The sequence below is a fragment of a genome, unplaced genomic scaffold, assembly GCF_019419815.1.
Source record: "Pyrus x bretschneideri cultivar Hongxiangsu unplaced genomic scaffold, Pyrus_bretschneideri_v1 Contig1, whole genome shotgun sequence".
Classification (NCBI taxonomy): Eukaryota; Viridiplantae; Streptophyta; class Magnoliopsida; order Rosales; family Rosaceae; genus Pyrus; species Pyrus x bretschneideri.
Window position 1 is genome coordinate 14,444,068 of NW_025999390.1, and position 16,252 is coordinate 14,460,319.

The 16,252-nt window shown below is 34.6% G+C and overlaps 2 protein-coding genes across 3 annotated transcripts; one reads left to right on the forward strand and one right to left on the reverse strand.

Annotated features, from left to right (window-relative positions):
* Positions 1-3,014: 3,014 nt before the first annotated feature.
* On the reverse strand, positions 3,015-7,954 carry LOC103950182 (MLO-like protein 8). The gene is made up of 15 exons (XM_009361347.3): positions 7,439-7,954; positions 6,751-6,808; positions 6,438-6,643; positions 6,236-6,352; positions 6,003-6,063; positions 5,799-5,887; positions 5,608-5,682; positions 5,439-5,527; positions 5,279-5,328; positions 5,137-5,177; positions 4,883-5,056; positions 4,164-4,199; positions 3,998-4,065; positions 3,811-3,871; positions 3,015-3,587 (listed from the first exon to the last, which is right to left on the reverse strand). Exons 1-15 carry the CDS (start codon positions 7,631-7,633, stop codon positions 3,168-3,170), a joined length of 1,740 nt encoding a protein of 579 aa, XP_009359622.2. The 5' UTR covers positions 7,634-7,954; the 3' UTR covers positions 3,015-3,167.
* A 5,534-nt stretch (positions 7,955-13,488) lies between these two features.
* LOC103938903 lies at positions 13,489-16,032 on the forward strand. 2 transcript variants are annotated; one of them, XM_048588006.1, is made up of 6 exons: positions 13,489-13,686; positions 13,768-13,826; positions 14,599-14,648; positions 14,784-14,877; positions 15,388-15,474; positions 15,708-16,032. In XM_048588006.1, exons 1-6 carry the CDS (start codon positions 13,626-13,628, stop codon positions 15,840-15,842), a joined length of 486 nt encoding a protein of 161 aa, XP_048443963.1. In that variant the 5' UTR covers positions 13,489-13,625; the 3' UTR covers positions 15,843-16,032. The 2 variants fall into 2 exon arrangements, with proteins under 2 accessions (XP_048443963.1, XP_009347229.1); XM_009348954.3 differs by lacking the exon at positions 13,768-13,826 and having other exon boundaries at positions 13,492-13,686; positions 14,531-14,648.
* Positions 16,033-16,252: the final 220 nt, after the last annotated feature.

Consider the following 16,252-nt stretch of genomic DNA (forward strand, 5'->3'; position numbering starts at 1 on the left):
AAAATTTTAAATGCTAATAACAATTTTTTTTTTTTAAATACTTTTAAAACTATTATGTGCTCTCCGGCTCCTATCAAACTTCCTTTAAAAAATAACACTAGTCAATGAAAAAGCAAACTGACATTCTTTCGCAAAAAGAAGCAGCGGGATGCTCGATTCTTTTTGTGATAATCTTAGAGATTATTTAATCATTATGTTTATTATATATTGTGCGATCAGAAATTATTGTAATTTTTTTATTTAAAATTAAATATAAACAATATTTAATAAAAACTAATAACATAATATACGATGAACGAATGTAATTAAAAAATATATAAAATCCTCAAACAATTCTTTGGAGAAAACTCACTGTACAAGACGTTTGTTGAAAAGCCGGTGAATAAAGCTGCACACCTTTTTGTTGTCTTTCAAAAACACGCAGCAACCCAAAAAAAAGCCTATGAAAAAAGCTGCACACCTTTTTTGTTGTGCATGATGAACTTGCTTAAATAAATGTCTTTGAAACGTTGGACATTAAATACGACAGATAAATTTAAACTAAAATAATTAAAAACACAATCGACAGAAGTCTAAATATTACAGACGGGCATATTCATGGGAATACCAATGTGACACTAAAAATCTTCCCTTTTGACTTTGCTAGGCTAAACCCTCTCTAGCAAAAGTTATAACAATAAATCATCATCATTGAACACAAAAACCCAAAAATACCAGAGAGTCCATCAAAGCAAAATAGCTGTCGCGTACAAAAGATAGAAGTTGCAATAATAAAAATAAAAAAAGGTAAACCAGCGATTTGCTTCTTAAATTATCACTTAATTTTTTATTTTCCTCTAAACATTTTAATTGGAAAATTAAGAATTTAAACTAATTTTTTTGACCGATTTGCTCATGCTGTTAATTTTTCATTCATTTCATCTAAATTTCTGTTAAATGGAAGCATATGGACAACATGTGTGAGTAGTTCAGTCGCTTCATTCTTTAAAATAATTAAAAACCTTAGATTTATGAAATATAAACCTATACAAATATGTGTGATTCTATAGCTTTTGTGTCTGAAGGTCTAGTGAAGTGATGTTTTTGTCTACAAATGAGAGTTATGTGGTTTGCACATGATAAGAGTTATTGTTAATTTGGATGAAATTTATGAAAAACTAACGGTAGGGGGGGAATCGGCCAACAAAATTAGTTTAAGTCCTTAATTTTCCAATTAAAAAGTTTAGAGAGGAAATTGAAAGTTGGGTGATAGTTTAGGAAGCAAATCGGCAGTTTACTCAAATAAAAATACTCTTTATTCAGAAATCAAGACAACCAAACAAACATCTTTTCACGTCCAAACATAAGCAAATCTCTCTAGCTTAGGGATGAAGAGAGAAGGGAACAAGGAACTCGCAAAGACCGTATGGGTCAGGGGTTATGCTCTACTATTAAAAGAGAGTCAAGGTGTTAAGAGACAACGTTCCTTTAGCTTTTTAGGGTTTCCTAATTTCTTCTATTTTGCAAAATGTGGGCTTCCTTCATGTGTCGGTTAATAGACCCAATGTGCAAGCATTATAACAAACAAAAAGAAAATGAGAAAAATAAAAGCCTTCTTCTAGATAAGGTTAGGGTTTAGAGATTGGAAGGTTTAGTTAGGGTTTAGAACTTTAGAGATTAGAATGTTTAGACTTTAGAGCTAGGGTTTATAATTGACCCATTGGGGCTTTAGGGTTAGACATGAGTCATATATATTTCGTCCCGAGGTTAACCATAGGCCATGATCAGTGTAGGTTTTAGTTAATAAGGTTAGCGCTTGGTGAAAGGTGACCCAAAAATATGTGATAGACATGAACAAAATTATTCATCAAAATCAGACGTTAAAACAGAGAGAGTTAGAAAATACGGACAACGGTACAACATGGGATTAAGTTGGAGGACTATATCACCTAATATAAGAGTTTAAAGACTAAAATTAAACTCGAGGTGAAGTTCAGCAGCTATTACTACAATTAAGTCTTGAGTAAATTGTAGAAATGGTCCCTTAACTTTAATCCAACTGGAGCAATGGTCCCTCAACTCATCAAAACATGCAGCTATGATCCCTCAACTAAAAATCCATTACCATTAGTCCCCCAACTTTAATCTAACTGGAGAAACGGTCTCTCAACTTGAACTCAATTGTAGCAATGGTCATTCCAACATAACTCATTTTGATAAGAGTAAATTATAGCAATGGTCCCTTGACTTTAACTCAATTGGAGTAATGATCCCTCAACTAAAAATCCATTACCATTGGTCCATCAACTCATCAAAATGTGCAACTATGGTCCCTCAACTAAAAATTCATTACCATTGGTCTCTCAACTTTAATCCAACTCGAGAAATGGTCTTTCAACTTTAACCCAATTGAATCAATGGTCCCTTATCTTTAACCCAATTGTAGTAATGGTCATTCCAACATAACTCATTTTGACAAAATTCTGATGAAGTTGACGAAAATGACCATAACTATACGTTTTGATGAGTTGAGACCCCAATTGTAGCAATGGTCCTTCTAATATAACTTATTTTGACAAAATTCTAACGAAGTTGATGAAAAGGACCATAGCTACACATTTTGATGAGTTGATGGACCAATGGTAATGGATTTTTAGTTGAGGGATTATTGCTACAATTTACTCTTTTGACAAAATTCTAACAAAGTTGACGAAAATGACCATAGCTACACGTTTTGATGAGTTGAGGGATCCCAATTGTAGCAATGATCCTTCTAACATAACTTATTTTAACAAAATTCTAAAGAAGTTGACGAAAATGACCATCACTACACATTTTGATGAGTAGAGGGACCAATGTTAATGGATTTTTAGTTAAGGGACCATTGCTCCAATTTGATTAAAGTTGAGGGACAATTGCTACAACTTACTCATTAAATCTTTTATACATTCTCCTATTCCCACCATTATGCTGCAATCTACTCGTACTACAAATTCCCTCATAAGTTACACAATCAATACGTATGACAGCTGAGATGAGTTTTGAAAATCGGTATAACAAAATCATTGAGCAAAACCAGGCCAGTACAAAGAAGAATAATTGTTGGCTAACATATCTAGTAAAGTATAACCAAGAACTTTAATGTACAAGATATGCAACTACGTGTAGCTGCATTTCAAATAATCCTACTAATATTTCTCCCTGGTGTTATGTTCTTTATCCGGGGCAGGTTTGTCGAACGAGAAATCATTTGGAATAGTGGTCTGTTCCCCATCGTGGGGTTCATTTATCTCGGTCTGTTGCTCAAATGGATCCACTCTTACAATCAAGTTTGTTGATGAAGGTGACAGGGGATCAGTTTCGAGATCAGATGTCTCATGGTCCTCAAAGGCTGCTGAGCGAGTTGAGTGACCAGTAGTTTTGAAGCGATGCAGTGTTGGTCCTCCCGAGGATGAGGAGTCCTTCGTTGAAATGGTGGAGCTTCCACCACCCAGGGTTCGAGCAGGAGACTTGCTTCCGTGCGTCTTCTTTTTCACCGCCATGTGCCACTTTTTGAGGGCCTTGGATGTTTGTTCATCGAAGATGGATTTTTTCATGTGTGAGCCCATCTGCAACGTCCACCACAACAAATGTGCATCCAGTTTAATCATATAAAGAAAGAGATTGGAGGGAAATTCTAATGCATAACACTAATATTTCTAGTGCTTGACAACATCTTGACACCGGGGGTTGGTGAGAGCTCAATACCATGCCTCCACCTCCGCATAAAATTTCTAGTGAACTTCACTACATGAAGAAACGCGGGATTGAGAAAATAAACGAAAATAATACCTGAGTTACAAGGGCATATAGAGGAAGTGTAATGTAGCTGCACAAACAGAGAACCCCAACCCTGCAAAATATTTTCCAAATAATTTTACATACCAATCTAATGAAATATAAATACTTATCAATTTGACCTCACCAATCCCATTAGAGCCAAGCAAGAACATAATAAATCAAGGGAGAAAATGCTTACCCGAGAATTACTTTAGCGATTGCGAGCTTGAAATTGGCATGGAAGCAAGAATTCAACCCAAATGAATACTGCAGCAAAGTTTCATTCGAGATTTGAGTATTAGACGTGAAATGCACTTCAAAGTTCAAAGAGTGATAGAAATATTAAGTGAGAACAGAGCATTTACCCATATCCAGAAAAAGTAAATAATTTGGAATGCGTTCTGCATGTACCAGAAAACTGATTAGACGACCAGTAAAATAAAATATGAGAGAAATCCACACAACACTCGAGAAATTGATACAAATTCAGAAGTTGGTCGATATGCAGGACGGATACAAGATTTAGAGACCGGTCAGCAGTAAAATTAGATATTGATTACCCATTAACATGAAAGTACGGTTCAAGGATCATCTCCTGGCCTAAAATAACATAGATATCTGGTAGCAACAATTTAGGATGAATACTTTTGTGTTCTTCCTTTGAACTTTCTCTTCTTGGAATGGAATTTAACGGAATCCCCATGAATAGGGTCAACCCTTATTCCATGGTATTTACATGATATTTCTCTTTCTTATTCTTAAACAAGTCCCTGAGAGGTTTTAGTTGATCCACAATTTAGAATGAAATTAACCAGCCACAAACATGTGGGATCTTTATTTAACACGAACTTTTCAATCTCTCAACCAATAAAAAACCAGGACTTGTTTGAAAATTTAACATAGAATCAACACCAAATCAACAACTCTTAAGGTCGAATGCTCTTTACTAAAGTTTCCAGCAAACAATAACACCATTATCTACCTTCGTTCGTGATTTTTGACTTTTCTAATGTAGGAAAGTGTTTAAGATGATAAAGAGCAAATCCTGGATCTAGAGTCTGCAAAAGAGAAGGCAATCCAATACCTGAAACAGTGCGAAATGGATAAGATTAAGAATCAAATGAGGCCGACCAAACCAAAAGTATTTGTCGGAGCCTTGTACTAGAGGAATCCCTTGAACCACTGCATGCCTTTCGCTAATTTCAAGAGCCATTTTTGTCAGGATGGCTTGAAGTTTTGTTCCAACAAGTAAGATTATCTGAAATTATGTAAATGGTCAGAAACTTCAGGTTTTTCAACTAATCGCAATTAATCTTTCACAGGAATACAATTTCTTACCATGAGAGGGATCAAGGATGCCCAAAATAGTAACTGCCATCCTGAAAGAACATTATTATACAGGAAAGTCAATCAACGACACTGAACTTTAAAGTCGGAATAATATTTCGCAAAGGATTTTTTTTGGAAAGAAGTAGCTTACCATTGACATTAAGGAGCAAAAAGATCACAAATGATGCCCACAATACAGGACTGCCAACGAAATGAACAAATAATTCAGAACGAACTAAACGAGGCAAGATTGGCTTGTGAAATCTACACTGGTGAAAGAATAAGAAGCAGATAATAAATATTGCTATTACCTAACTCCAACGACAACCTTGAAGTCATCCTCTAATGATCTCTTGATATATTTTTGGAAGTTAAATTTACTTCCTGCGCCTAAATGAACCTGTAAATATGGCATTTCTATAATATGAAATGACACATTCAATATGGAATTCTGAAATTTGTGAAATTGATGAAACTTACAGTGATGAATCCATTGCGCACTGTTAAGTAGTCAGACTTACTAACTGACTTAAAAAATTGTCGAAAGAAACATCCCTGCAAAACATAAATTTTCCAGAAGCTCAGGTTTAACATATACTATGAGAACAAATCCAGAACCTTGAGATTACCAACATGACGAACAACAAAGAAAAAAAATGTTGGAGACTTACAACATAAAAGAAGAATGGAATCCTAGTCCAGAAACTGGTGTGTGCTCTAACAAATGATGTCTCATGAGTAAGTCTGAATCTCGAAGGATCTGGCATGAACACATAGTCAAATTTAGCTTCCAACATAGATCTTTGCTGTCAAGGCATAAGATTCGAATATTTGTATTGACAACTGGGGGATGAATGCGTCAAAGGATTATATACCGTTGGAGAACTCATAGTTATGAGTTGAAGTCTCTGCCTCCCAATGCTTCCAGCCTCGAATCTGTATAAAAGAAGCATTCAGCAAATATGGAACATATCACTGAAGGCAAATTTAATAAACTTTTAGCAAAATAAGGTAGATTGATTAACAACTAACATGGTCTGATTCAAGTTCCTTAGTTTCAAAAAGGCACAAGAGACTTCATATGTCGATATCCAGCCAATTTCCCTACCTTTAGCCTCCCGAGCAGCATTGTGATAAGACTGTATATCACGTGAAAGACCGCCAAGAAGAATATGAGGATGTGCAGTTGGTGCAATCCATTAACTGATATAAGTGGCTCGTATCCCTGTTAACAAGAATCTGATCATGACCAGTTCTCAATTGTTAATAAAACTGCTTAAGTTCAGTGGTGAGGAGGAGGATGAACTTACAGTCTTGCATTTATAACCAGAGGCAGTAGCTAAAGATCTGCGTTCGTACCATAAGAGTCTCCGGCGACTAGCTGTTGAGTCCTCCTCCTCATCAGCCACGCTACATGGCAGCATTGTGTCTCCAACCTTTAGTGGAATACAAATTTTGGCAATGTAACTCTGCCCGAAAGTCAGGATCAGCGAAATAAAACCTAGAATCATCAACTCTGCAACAATTTCACAAAGTCAAATGTCCATCCATAACTTGATATTTCTTGCAAAGTTTCAAATCAGAAACCATTGAATCAGTTTCATGGACAAACAGGATTATTACCAGCTTTAACCTTCTCAAGAGCTTCAAACAGCGCTTTCTTGTGCCTATCCGTAAGCCACTGAATCGAAAGTTTTTTTTTTTTTGAGTAAGAAGAAAGCTAATAAAAAAGCACATTAAGCCATATTGTCAAATTAGCAAATTGTTCTTAACACAACACATTTACTTACTGGTTTCAAGTAAGCATTTGTACCGAAACAATACCAAAAATGAAAGAATACGAAAAGTAAATGTAAAATTGTAAATTCATAAGCACCATGAAGGAGATAAATATGTAAGATTAAACATATTTAAGAATTATTGACATGAACCCTTTTCCCTTTCACTAAAATTCAAGCATTTCACACTTTCTTTTCCACTAAACAACTTAATAAATCATTAATTAACACAACGATCAGAATAAAATTATAATTTTTTAACCCAAAAGAAAAGGATGTTATAAACAAAACGGACCCCAGAAAACTAATATGTTTCATTTCATCTTCCGAGAAAAAGAAAAACAGAAAACTTGTAGCAGAAAGTGAAACAATGCTAGTACACAGAAAACTTGAGCTGCGATCTAAAATTTTGCAGCAAATTAACCATGGCAGCTATGTGAACAAAACCAGTTACTCAGTAAAACTGTAAAAAACGGACCACAATTGAAAAAGGGTAGATTGTTTAACTGCAGTTGCAGATAAATTAAATTTACCGTTCCAGCTTTGTGAAGGACCTTCTCCAAAGCAAATGAGATGATGATGATAACAGCACAGACACCAGCAACAGCCCAGGTGGGTGTACGGTCGAGCTCCCTCGCGTGCGAGGTGGTCTCTTCTGCTCCCATGGCCGTACCCAGCAACCCAGCAACAATGCAGAAGCTCACACCCAGCAGAGAGAGAGGCGCCATCTTTTCGGTTCTTGAGCTTCAGAGAGAGAGAGAGAGAGAACAGAGGCGGCTGTGCTGCAATTGAACAATCTGGGCCACCTTAATTTTTGGAAAGATGCTGACTTTACTGAATTTCCTTCCTGGGTAATCTGCGTGATCTGCGGAGATGGAAATTCGAGTGGTCTGCGGAGAAAGAAATTCGAAGACTGAGGCTTTAAGAACAATGGAGAATGCTGAGTTGATGATTTGGTGATTAGGACAGGACACGGTTTCTTAACCCCAGTTTCCAAGTTAATTCCTTTTTTTTTTTCAAAAAGCAGCAGTTTTGGTTTGGTGAAAAGGATGAGATTAAATAATCTGAATGTCTTAAATACGCGGTTAAACAAAACACTAAGCAGATTAATTAAAAAAGTTGGCAGCGTTTTAGTGGATTAAGGCAGATTTGCTTGCATTGTGGCACTCTTTAGGGAAAGAGGTTATCTTCGGATCTCTTCCATCAAGAATACCAAATGTAATCCAAATTCTTTAAATTTTATCAAACTATTAAAATTAAAAAAGATTACTATTTTAACTATTGGATTAAGTTTTAAAGATATTGGATGATCTTGACGAAAGAAAACAGGAGAGATCTCTTTCCAGGAGGACAATTTTATTGTCTGAATCGACCTCATTCAGGTGAGTTGCTTACGTCAGACACTTTATGGGGGCTTTTACTTCTTCAGTTTGGTACTGTTGTCGGTTGGCTGAACAAACAGGCCTTGTCCTTTGACACTCATTAAAAAACAAAAAACAAAAAAAAAAAAACAAAACATAAAAAGGACATGGGAACGCGTGGATGAATTGTGATTTATATTGTTTTTTTAACTCATTAAATAAGTTTATTACACACTAATTCAGTCTATTCAGACCAGAAAATAAGACAACTGGTGATTAAATTAATGGAAGAGGATCTTGCGGGATGATTTTTCTGAGGATTCTAAGGATCTCGTGATCGAAATCATTTATTGTATATTGTGTGGTTAATTTTTATTAGATACTATTTATATTTAATTTAAAAATAATTTATAACCGCATGATATACGATGAACAATCTCAATCATAAAATCTATAGAATCCCAAAGAAAAAGATCCGGAAAGGATCCTTTTCCCAAACTAATGGCATAAATGATCAGTTCTCTATTCCTTTTTAGAGAAAGAGGTCGTGTCCGGCAAGGAATTGATATTCATTCTAAATCTCAATATTCAGAGTCCAAGATCTTGAAATTGGACCATTTTATTTTAATTTTACCTTCTTCATTGTCCCATTTCGCTAATCCATCTCATAAAATACTAAAAATTTAAATAATTTGAATGTATTTCTCTCTTTTTAATGGTCGGGATTTTAGAGTCTATGGATTCTAGGTATTGAAATCTAAAGAGAATCTCTTTTTCCCGTAAGCAAGTGGGAGTTTAAAAAAAAAAAAAAAAAAAAAAGACATTTTCATTCCTTCAATATGATATGAGAAAGTGCTGCTGTTGCATGCATGAATCCATGATGTAAAGTTTTTTTAGTCCATTGATGGGTGTCACAAAGAACATGTGAAGAGATGGGAGTTGTTGACATTGTATAGTGGCATCTATTGTGCTTGGAATGGTGACTACAATTATTATTTTCATGATATTATTGACATTTTGGCAATTGAAGAGTACGTAAGTTTCATATTACACTTCGTAATTTCATTCATCGAAAATTAGAATTTAGATTGATTAAGCGAGAGAACTGATCATGTGCCTAAATATTAGAGGGGGCGTTGAGAGGAAGCGAAAGGTGCAGTCGCACAGGACCTCAAATTTGATGAGGCCTCCAATTTTTTTGTCATCTAATATTTATATGTAATAATGTTCTATATTTAAAAATTGCTTTTGTTATGTAATAATGTTCTATATTTAAAAATTGGGAATTGTTATTTGCACTTCAAAATTCACATTCTACACTCCAAATTTTCTATATTTAGAATGAAAATTACACTTGTGAGGAGTGTAGAATGAGATTTTTGGAGTGCCATTAACACTTCTCTAAAAATTATTTTTGTTAGCACTTTAAATTTCATTGTGCACTCATTATAATCATAATTTTTTCATTTAAATATAAAAATTTGGAGTATAATGAGATATTTTGAGTGCAAATAATAACACCTTAAAAATGATTTTTTTTTTCAATTTTATTATATAATAATGTTATATATTCAAGTGAAACTTCAAAGTTAGAGCTTTTGAAGTTTTTTTTTTTTTTTTTTAAGATCGAATTGCTTTTGATACTATTAGGAAAACTAATGAAAATGGCTTGAAAACTTTGAGTTTTAACAAAAATGACAAAAATGTGTTGTAAGTGAATAGTACCAGGATTGACTTTTTAGAGTAAAAATGTGGTTTTTCGTTAAAGTGAACAGTACCGGAAGTGTTTCGTTAAAGTTCCCTTGATTATTTAGTGAACATTATGTTTGTAGCTCTTTATACTTATTATTAATGACATTTTTAAACTTGCAATCAAAGAGTGCTAAACTTTGTTTTGATTTAAGTGATTATTTTCTAGCGTTAATACATTATTCTACCTTTTTTAAAACTATCCTATAGAAGGGCCCCTTTATAAATTTCGAACAGGGCCCTCAAAATCTCAGAGACGCCCTTGCTAAACATTTGTCTTTCATATTCACAACAGCTTGCTCATTCGATGCAAATGTGGATATCATTAAAATTTAACTTCCTACATCGAGTTTTGGGTTTAGACCAGCCTAATTCTTGCATGCATAATTAATTTTGTACAACATTATGTCAATTTTCCTCACCAATTGACTGTTGGTGGAAAAGTTGGCTCGATACAAGTCAAAATGAATGTGAAGAGAGTCTCACATTAGAAAAATACAACATCATATGCCATTCTTAGAAACATGGGAGTGTTGTAAGGACGTGTTATGTTGGCTTGCTTTGCTAAGGTGAAGATTGTTTTCGTAACGGATTTGCCCGAAAACAAGCAAAGATAGATGTGAAAGAGAATCTTACTCTTCTAGGGTTTAAATTGAATTGATTCGTATCTAATTGCACCGTCCATTTCCTAATTCTCTAAATAATTTTGTAACCATTTTCTAATCTGTCAATCTGTGAATTAATTCGTCGACGGGAAAAGGAAAGGTTGTAAGAAACTGACCAAACAAGAAGAACCCATGCCCATACAACCAACTTTTAGAGTATTTTTTTTCCTGTACTTAGAATAGAAGAGCAACTAGTAAGTCATGATATTCCGCTACAATTATATTTTGTGTCGATAATACAATATCACATAGATAAAAACTAACAAATTTTTTTATTTTATTAGAACGAAACATCATTATAACAGTGTACTTGTATCATATAAATCATTGCTGTACTTTAGGCTTGTAGCACATAGCTCTTAACTACGTCCTTGTCGTTTCCATTTGTAGACGTTGTAAACGACCGAAACGCATGTGCGTTAATAATGGCCATTGCTTACTTTCGGAAATGAAGCAACGTGCATGGATTGTAGCTCTAGGGTATATAAGAGTCGTGTAAAAAAATGATACAGCAACAATTCACATTAATAGAATAATGCTAGCCTACGCGTGTCGCAAGTGGTTCTTTTTTATTTTTTATTTGAAAAATCAAAAACAGAAAACAAAATAATATATATTAAAGAAAAAGTTAGTTAGTGGGTTTTTTTTTATGAATTTCTTATTTTATTTGAGAATTTAATGGGAGAGGTAATTTTGGAATTATGAATGTTTCACCTTTTTTGCTTTCTTCTTTTATATGTATAAATGATATGACGAGTGTACATTGCTAAATTAATCACACGCTTAATTAATTGATAAACTTTTCTTGCCGAAAATTAATTGGACCAAATAAATTACGTTAACTCCAATTTTGAAAATCAATAGTGGAGTTAAGCATAATTTGGTCCAGTATTTGGAGTTAGCATATTTTATTTTTTTTGGAACAAACAATATTATTTATATTAAGAAGTTGAGGGAATGTAGTAGTAATAATGTGGTTCAAATTTGCTTTTGAGAATAAACGAATCTAATACCTCTCTTACAAGTGAATCGGTATTGGAGTTGGGCATAATTGGGATCATCAACTTAGAATTAGGCATGACTGGGATCAGTTAATTACGTGGACCATATAAATACTGGACATAAAGTTGAGAGGATCCCAATTTAACACGACCAAATTATGCCTAACTTCAATTTTAATTGTTATATTAATATTATATCACAACACGAAGTTGATTATCCTGCCACAAAAAAGACTTCCTTCTTAATTGCTTTTTAGTCAACCGTATAGTTTATATATATACTGATTAAAATTTGCAAATTGATGACAAAACAAAATAATGTCGTGTGGCCCCGATGCTAATTCAAGAATTACATGGAAAATTAAGGTAATTATTGACTTGATCAAGGATTAGTCAGCTCACTAGTCACTAGTCATTCCAAATCCAATATTCTATATATAAAAAAAAAAAAAATTAAAGTTTTCTTTTTTGGAAAAATTAATGTGACATCATGTCAATCTGCCAATAAAACACAGCTTGATGATTTACCAAAAAATAAATAAATAACTAGCACAACTTGATGATTTATCCAAAATAAAAAGAAAAAAAAAATAAGCATAACTTGATGCTATTCTAGTGAATAATCCAACCAAAACTATATCTAATCAACAACCGAACGAGAATGGATCCAAGCTAGCGAATGAACGGAGTTTGTAAAAAGTAAAGGACTATAAACTATACTACCCGGAATAGGAGTCTTGGCTAGTTTGAGCTGAAAGACGAGTCGAAAAAGTCAAAAAGCAAAAATAGGCACAGTAGGCATCAACAGGAAGCAGTGCAAGAATGGGAGGACAGTTTGTCCGAGCAAGTGATAGGGATGCATTCACATTGTTCCACGGTATGGAACCAAGTGCTGAAGATTGTTTCTTGTTTCGAAAATGTGGGTCATATGTGAATGGAGGGAGGATGCCGTGTAAAATACGGTCAATGCCCTACATGTTTATATACACATCAAATTAGTTCGTATATATATTGTGTTAACACGATCACCTTCAATTGTTTTCTAGTGTGATCACTGGTAGCATTCACATTGACAGCAGTTGATTAGTTGGTATGAATAAAAGAAGTATTTTCGTGGGCTACCCTACAAAGCGACTTGAAATCCATGGAGCCACGACAGGGACAAGTATTCGATTGTTGTTGATTCAAGTTGATTTGTAACGAGTTTCTTTTATTATTTTAGACTCATTGTGAACGTGCCCCATAAACCTCGTCATGTAGGACCCCAATTGAAACTCTAGTGCTCGACCCCTTGAACCTCATGACTGTGACCAAGGAACACTAGCAACCGTGACATGGATCTGAAACTTGGACTTAAGACCTCAGTACTTGAACTTGGGCTTGAGGCTGCAAAAACCTCAAATCCGAAACCCTAGTTACAACCATTTTACTATTTTAGGTCTTGGATTTGAAACCTTATGTGTGTTATTTTACTTTTCAATTTCTTTTTTCAAGGAAAAACATGCAATTTGATTCAGTTACTTTGGAAATCAAACTCAAACTAGTATATTTATTCATGTAATCCAACCTCTCCAATCCAATGCTATCCATCGCCATATAACCCTAGTTCCTAAGCCTGTCCAATCCCAATTTACCAAAAAATGACATGTACGATTTGATGCTTCGGTCATTGAGATTTTCTTTTGGGTCAGCCCAAGAGTGGACTTGGGCCGTTCAGCCACACCAACCCAAAATTAAAGCCCGAATTATCAGACGCTCGTTATCTTGTTTTTTTTTTTTTTTTTTTTTTTATAATTAAAAAGGTTTTGAAATGTTGTTATTTTCTGGTCGTTGAAGGTTTGAAACAAGGCGATAAGTCGATTACATCGACACCCAGACTTTGTTTTCTTTTCTTTCTCTCTCTCTGATTCTTTCTGTTTCTGTGAATTGTGGAAGTTGAAAATCATGAGTGCTCTCCCGAGTTCGTTCGTTTCAGTTCAGAATCACAAAACCCGCTTCTTAACGGGTAACAATTCTTCGTCCTTTTTCTTTAATTTTTTTCAATTTAGTTTCTTATGAATATTATTTTATTTAACAAACATATTAGTCTCCGGGCTCTTTAATGCAAGCCGAGGCTCCATTTCTGAAGGGATAAATAAATTGAATGTAAGAGATGCCCATTTTATAATTGTCTGATTTTTGTGGGTTTCTATGATTATATTATATAGCATCTGTTATTGGTGCAATCCATAATCTAATTGTCTACGAAATTGATATTTTACTTAAAGCAGTTGAAAATTCATTTAAAGGGTATGATCAGACGATTTCTTAGGCATTTTACGCTTGAAAGTTGTTAACTTTGAATTCAAAGTGCACTGGGAAATTTAATTGTCCCAGCCGGTGTTTCTTGAGGCCGGTTTTCTAACCATTTCGTTTCTAGTTTTCATCGTTTTGCGCTATAGATAGATAAAGGAAAACTATATTTATATGGGAGAAAGGAGGAATGGAGAAGGTGATGGTGGAAGACAATGTGAAAGGATTCAAGTTCTCGTTTTCATATTATCTCCTTCATTTCAGCTTCCTCCCTCCCACCACCTTCATCCTTCTCCTTTGTCATTTCTCCCCTACACTTTTCTTGTATCTCTACCACAGAAAATGAAAACTAAAAATGTAATGGCTGTCGAACGGGCCCTCAGCTTCTCAATTCATCTTTCTGTTCTATGTGATTTTCCTTGTTCCTTGGCCGCTTCAACTTCTTTTCTTCGGCTTGAGATTCTGCCTACCATGTCCCAATTTCACGGTGCAAAACTTTTGGATTTGAATTTCACATTTAATTTTGTTGTTGATCATTGCCAAATGTTTGATGCTAGGTTCTCCAAAGCCAACCTACCATTGTCTTTTGAACGTAAGTCCCAGTAATTTAAATGCTGCATTTCAGGACAAAGCAAAGCTTACTTCTCATAGAAGGTCATTTGTTGTCCGAGCAGGGTATGCATACTTTTGTGCTGTCTAAAATTTTCAGCGTTTCATTATTATTTTTATCTCTAAAGTCTTAAATGTCTTTTAGCCGGCCAGTTCTTGTGTAATACTTCTCTTCTCTTCCTTTTGTTTTTGCTACTACAGAGCGGATAAACCAAGTTCTGCAAGTATCTTCGTTGGTGGTTTTGTATTGGGAGGGATAGTTGTTGGAGCATTAGGTTGTGTATATGCACCTCAGGTATGGTTGAAGTACTCACCTTATGTATCTATCACAGTTTGACCTGTTATCGTTGCATTGGGTCTGTATCCTGTGTGCTTATTGAATGGTGGATATCTTTGGTGCCTCGATCTGATGTTGTGATTCCTATTGCTATTGCTGCTCAATCTCTGCGTGCCAATGTACTTGCATGCCCTCACTTGTACGAGCCTTTATTTGTGAATTTATGATTCGTTTTGAATATTTATTCATTGTATGTCACATGGTCTTTAGAATGTTACTGCAGTACTGCTGTCTGATTATAAACGCCTTTAAGGCGTGGGTTCTACCCCGTCTCCCCCGTCCAAAGAACTACCTTCTAGAAGATACATAAAGTTATGCTTGTTAAATGATATACAGTGTATGAATTGGTTTTGGGAGATGAGATATGGATGTGGTTTGTATGCGATATATAGCTGATCAAAAGGAGCCAACTTCTTTACAGTGACGCGAAAGCATGTATTTGATTGACATATCATATCCTATTCCCAGATAAGCAAGGCACTAGCTGGAGCCGATAGAAAAGACTTGATGAGGAAGCTACCAAAATTTATTTATGATGAAGAGAAAGCTCTTGAGGTGAGATTTTTTTTTCCTGCAGTTAATATCAATGAGAAAGGAGGTCCGTTTTATGATAGTTTCTACATTTGTAGAATGGGAATTGGATCGTTAAGCAAAAAGTGGGAGTTTAATATGCATTAAGTGGAAACTTTGATTGGTCAATCCCGTATAACTTTTGGATCATGTTATTTGGGATGTTCATTATCATATTTGAACTTGTGTGTTTTCTGTTATGTATTTCGTGACAACAGAAAACCCGCAAAATACTGGCGGAGAAGATTGCGCAGCTAAATTCCGCCATAGATGACGTTTCTGCTCAGCTGCATGGAGATGATGCCCCGAATGGAGCCGCAGTGGCTCCGGACGAAATTGAAGCTTCAATATAATAATAGTTTGCAGAAGTTTTGTTAACTTGTTACATGTGTCACACTGGGAAAATAATGTTGTTAATGTTCTTCTTCTCGTGTGTTTTACTTGTTTATAAATTCAAGCACTTTATTTTTACTTTTATTATTATTGGATATCATCTCTTCCTATATAATGGTTCATGCAAAATCAATGTATACTTTTTGCTTCTGCACATTCTAAATTATTTATTGATTTTTCTTTGATTTATCTAATCCAAACATCAGAAATAATCAAGAATGTGTACTGTGACAAAGAGAGTAATGATGAGTTCATATTATACCATATATTTTATCTTAATCTTAGTATTAATTTATTGGTTATTTTGGTAGAACTTTGATACTTTGTTATGTATTTTTAATATAGGACATTCGACTTCCTCTGGGGCAAA

Coding starts and splice junctions, on each gene's coding strand:
- LOC103938903 (XM_009348954.3), top strand. CDS start 13,626: ATGAGTGCTCTCCCGAGTTCGTTCGTTTCAGTTCAGAATCACAAAACC. Junction 13,687..14,530: donor CAAAACCCGCTTCTTAACGG/GTAACAATTCTT, acceptor GTTTGATGCTAG/GTTCTCCAAAGCCAACCTAC. Junction 15,475..15,707: donor ATGAAGAGAAAGCTCTTGAG/GTGAGATTTTTT, acceptor TCGTGACAACAG/AAAACCCGCAAAATACTGGC.
- LOC103950182 (XM_009361347.3), bottom strand. CDS start 7,633: ATGGCGCCTCTCTCTCTGCTGGGTGTGAGCTTCTGCATTGTTGCTGGG. Junction 5,178..5,278: donor TTTGCTCCTTAATGTCAATG/GTAAGCTACTTC, acceptor ATGTTCTTTCAG/GATGGCAGTTACTATTTTGG. Junction 5,057..5,136: donor CATCCTTGATCCCTCTCATG/GTAAGAAATTGT, acceptor ACATAATTTCAG/ATAATCTTACTTGTTGGAAC.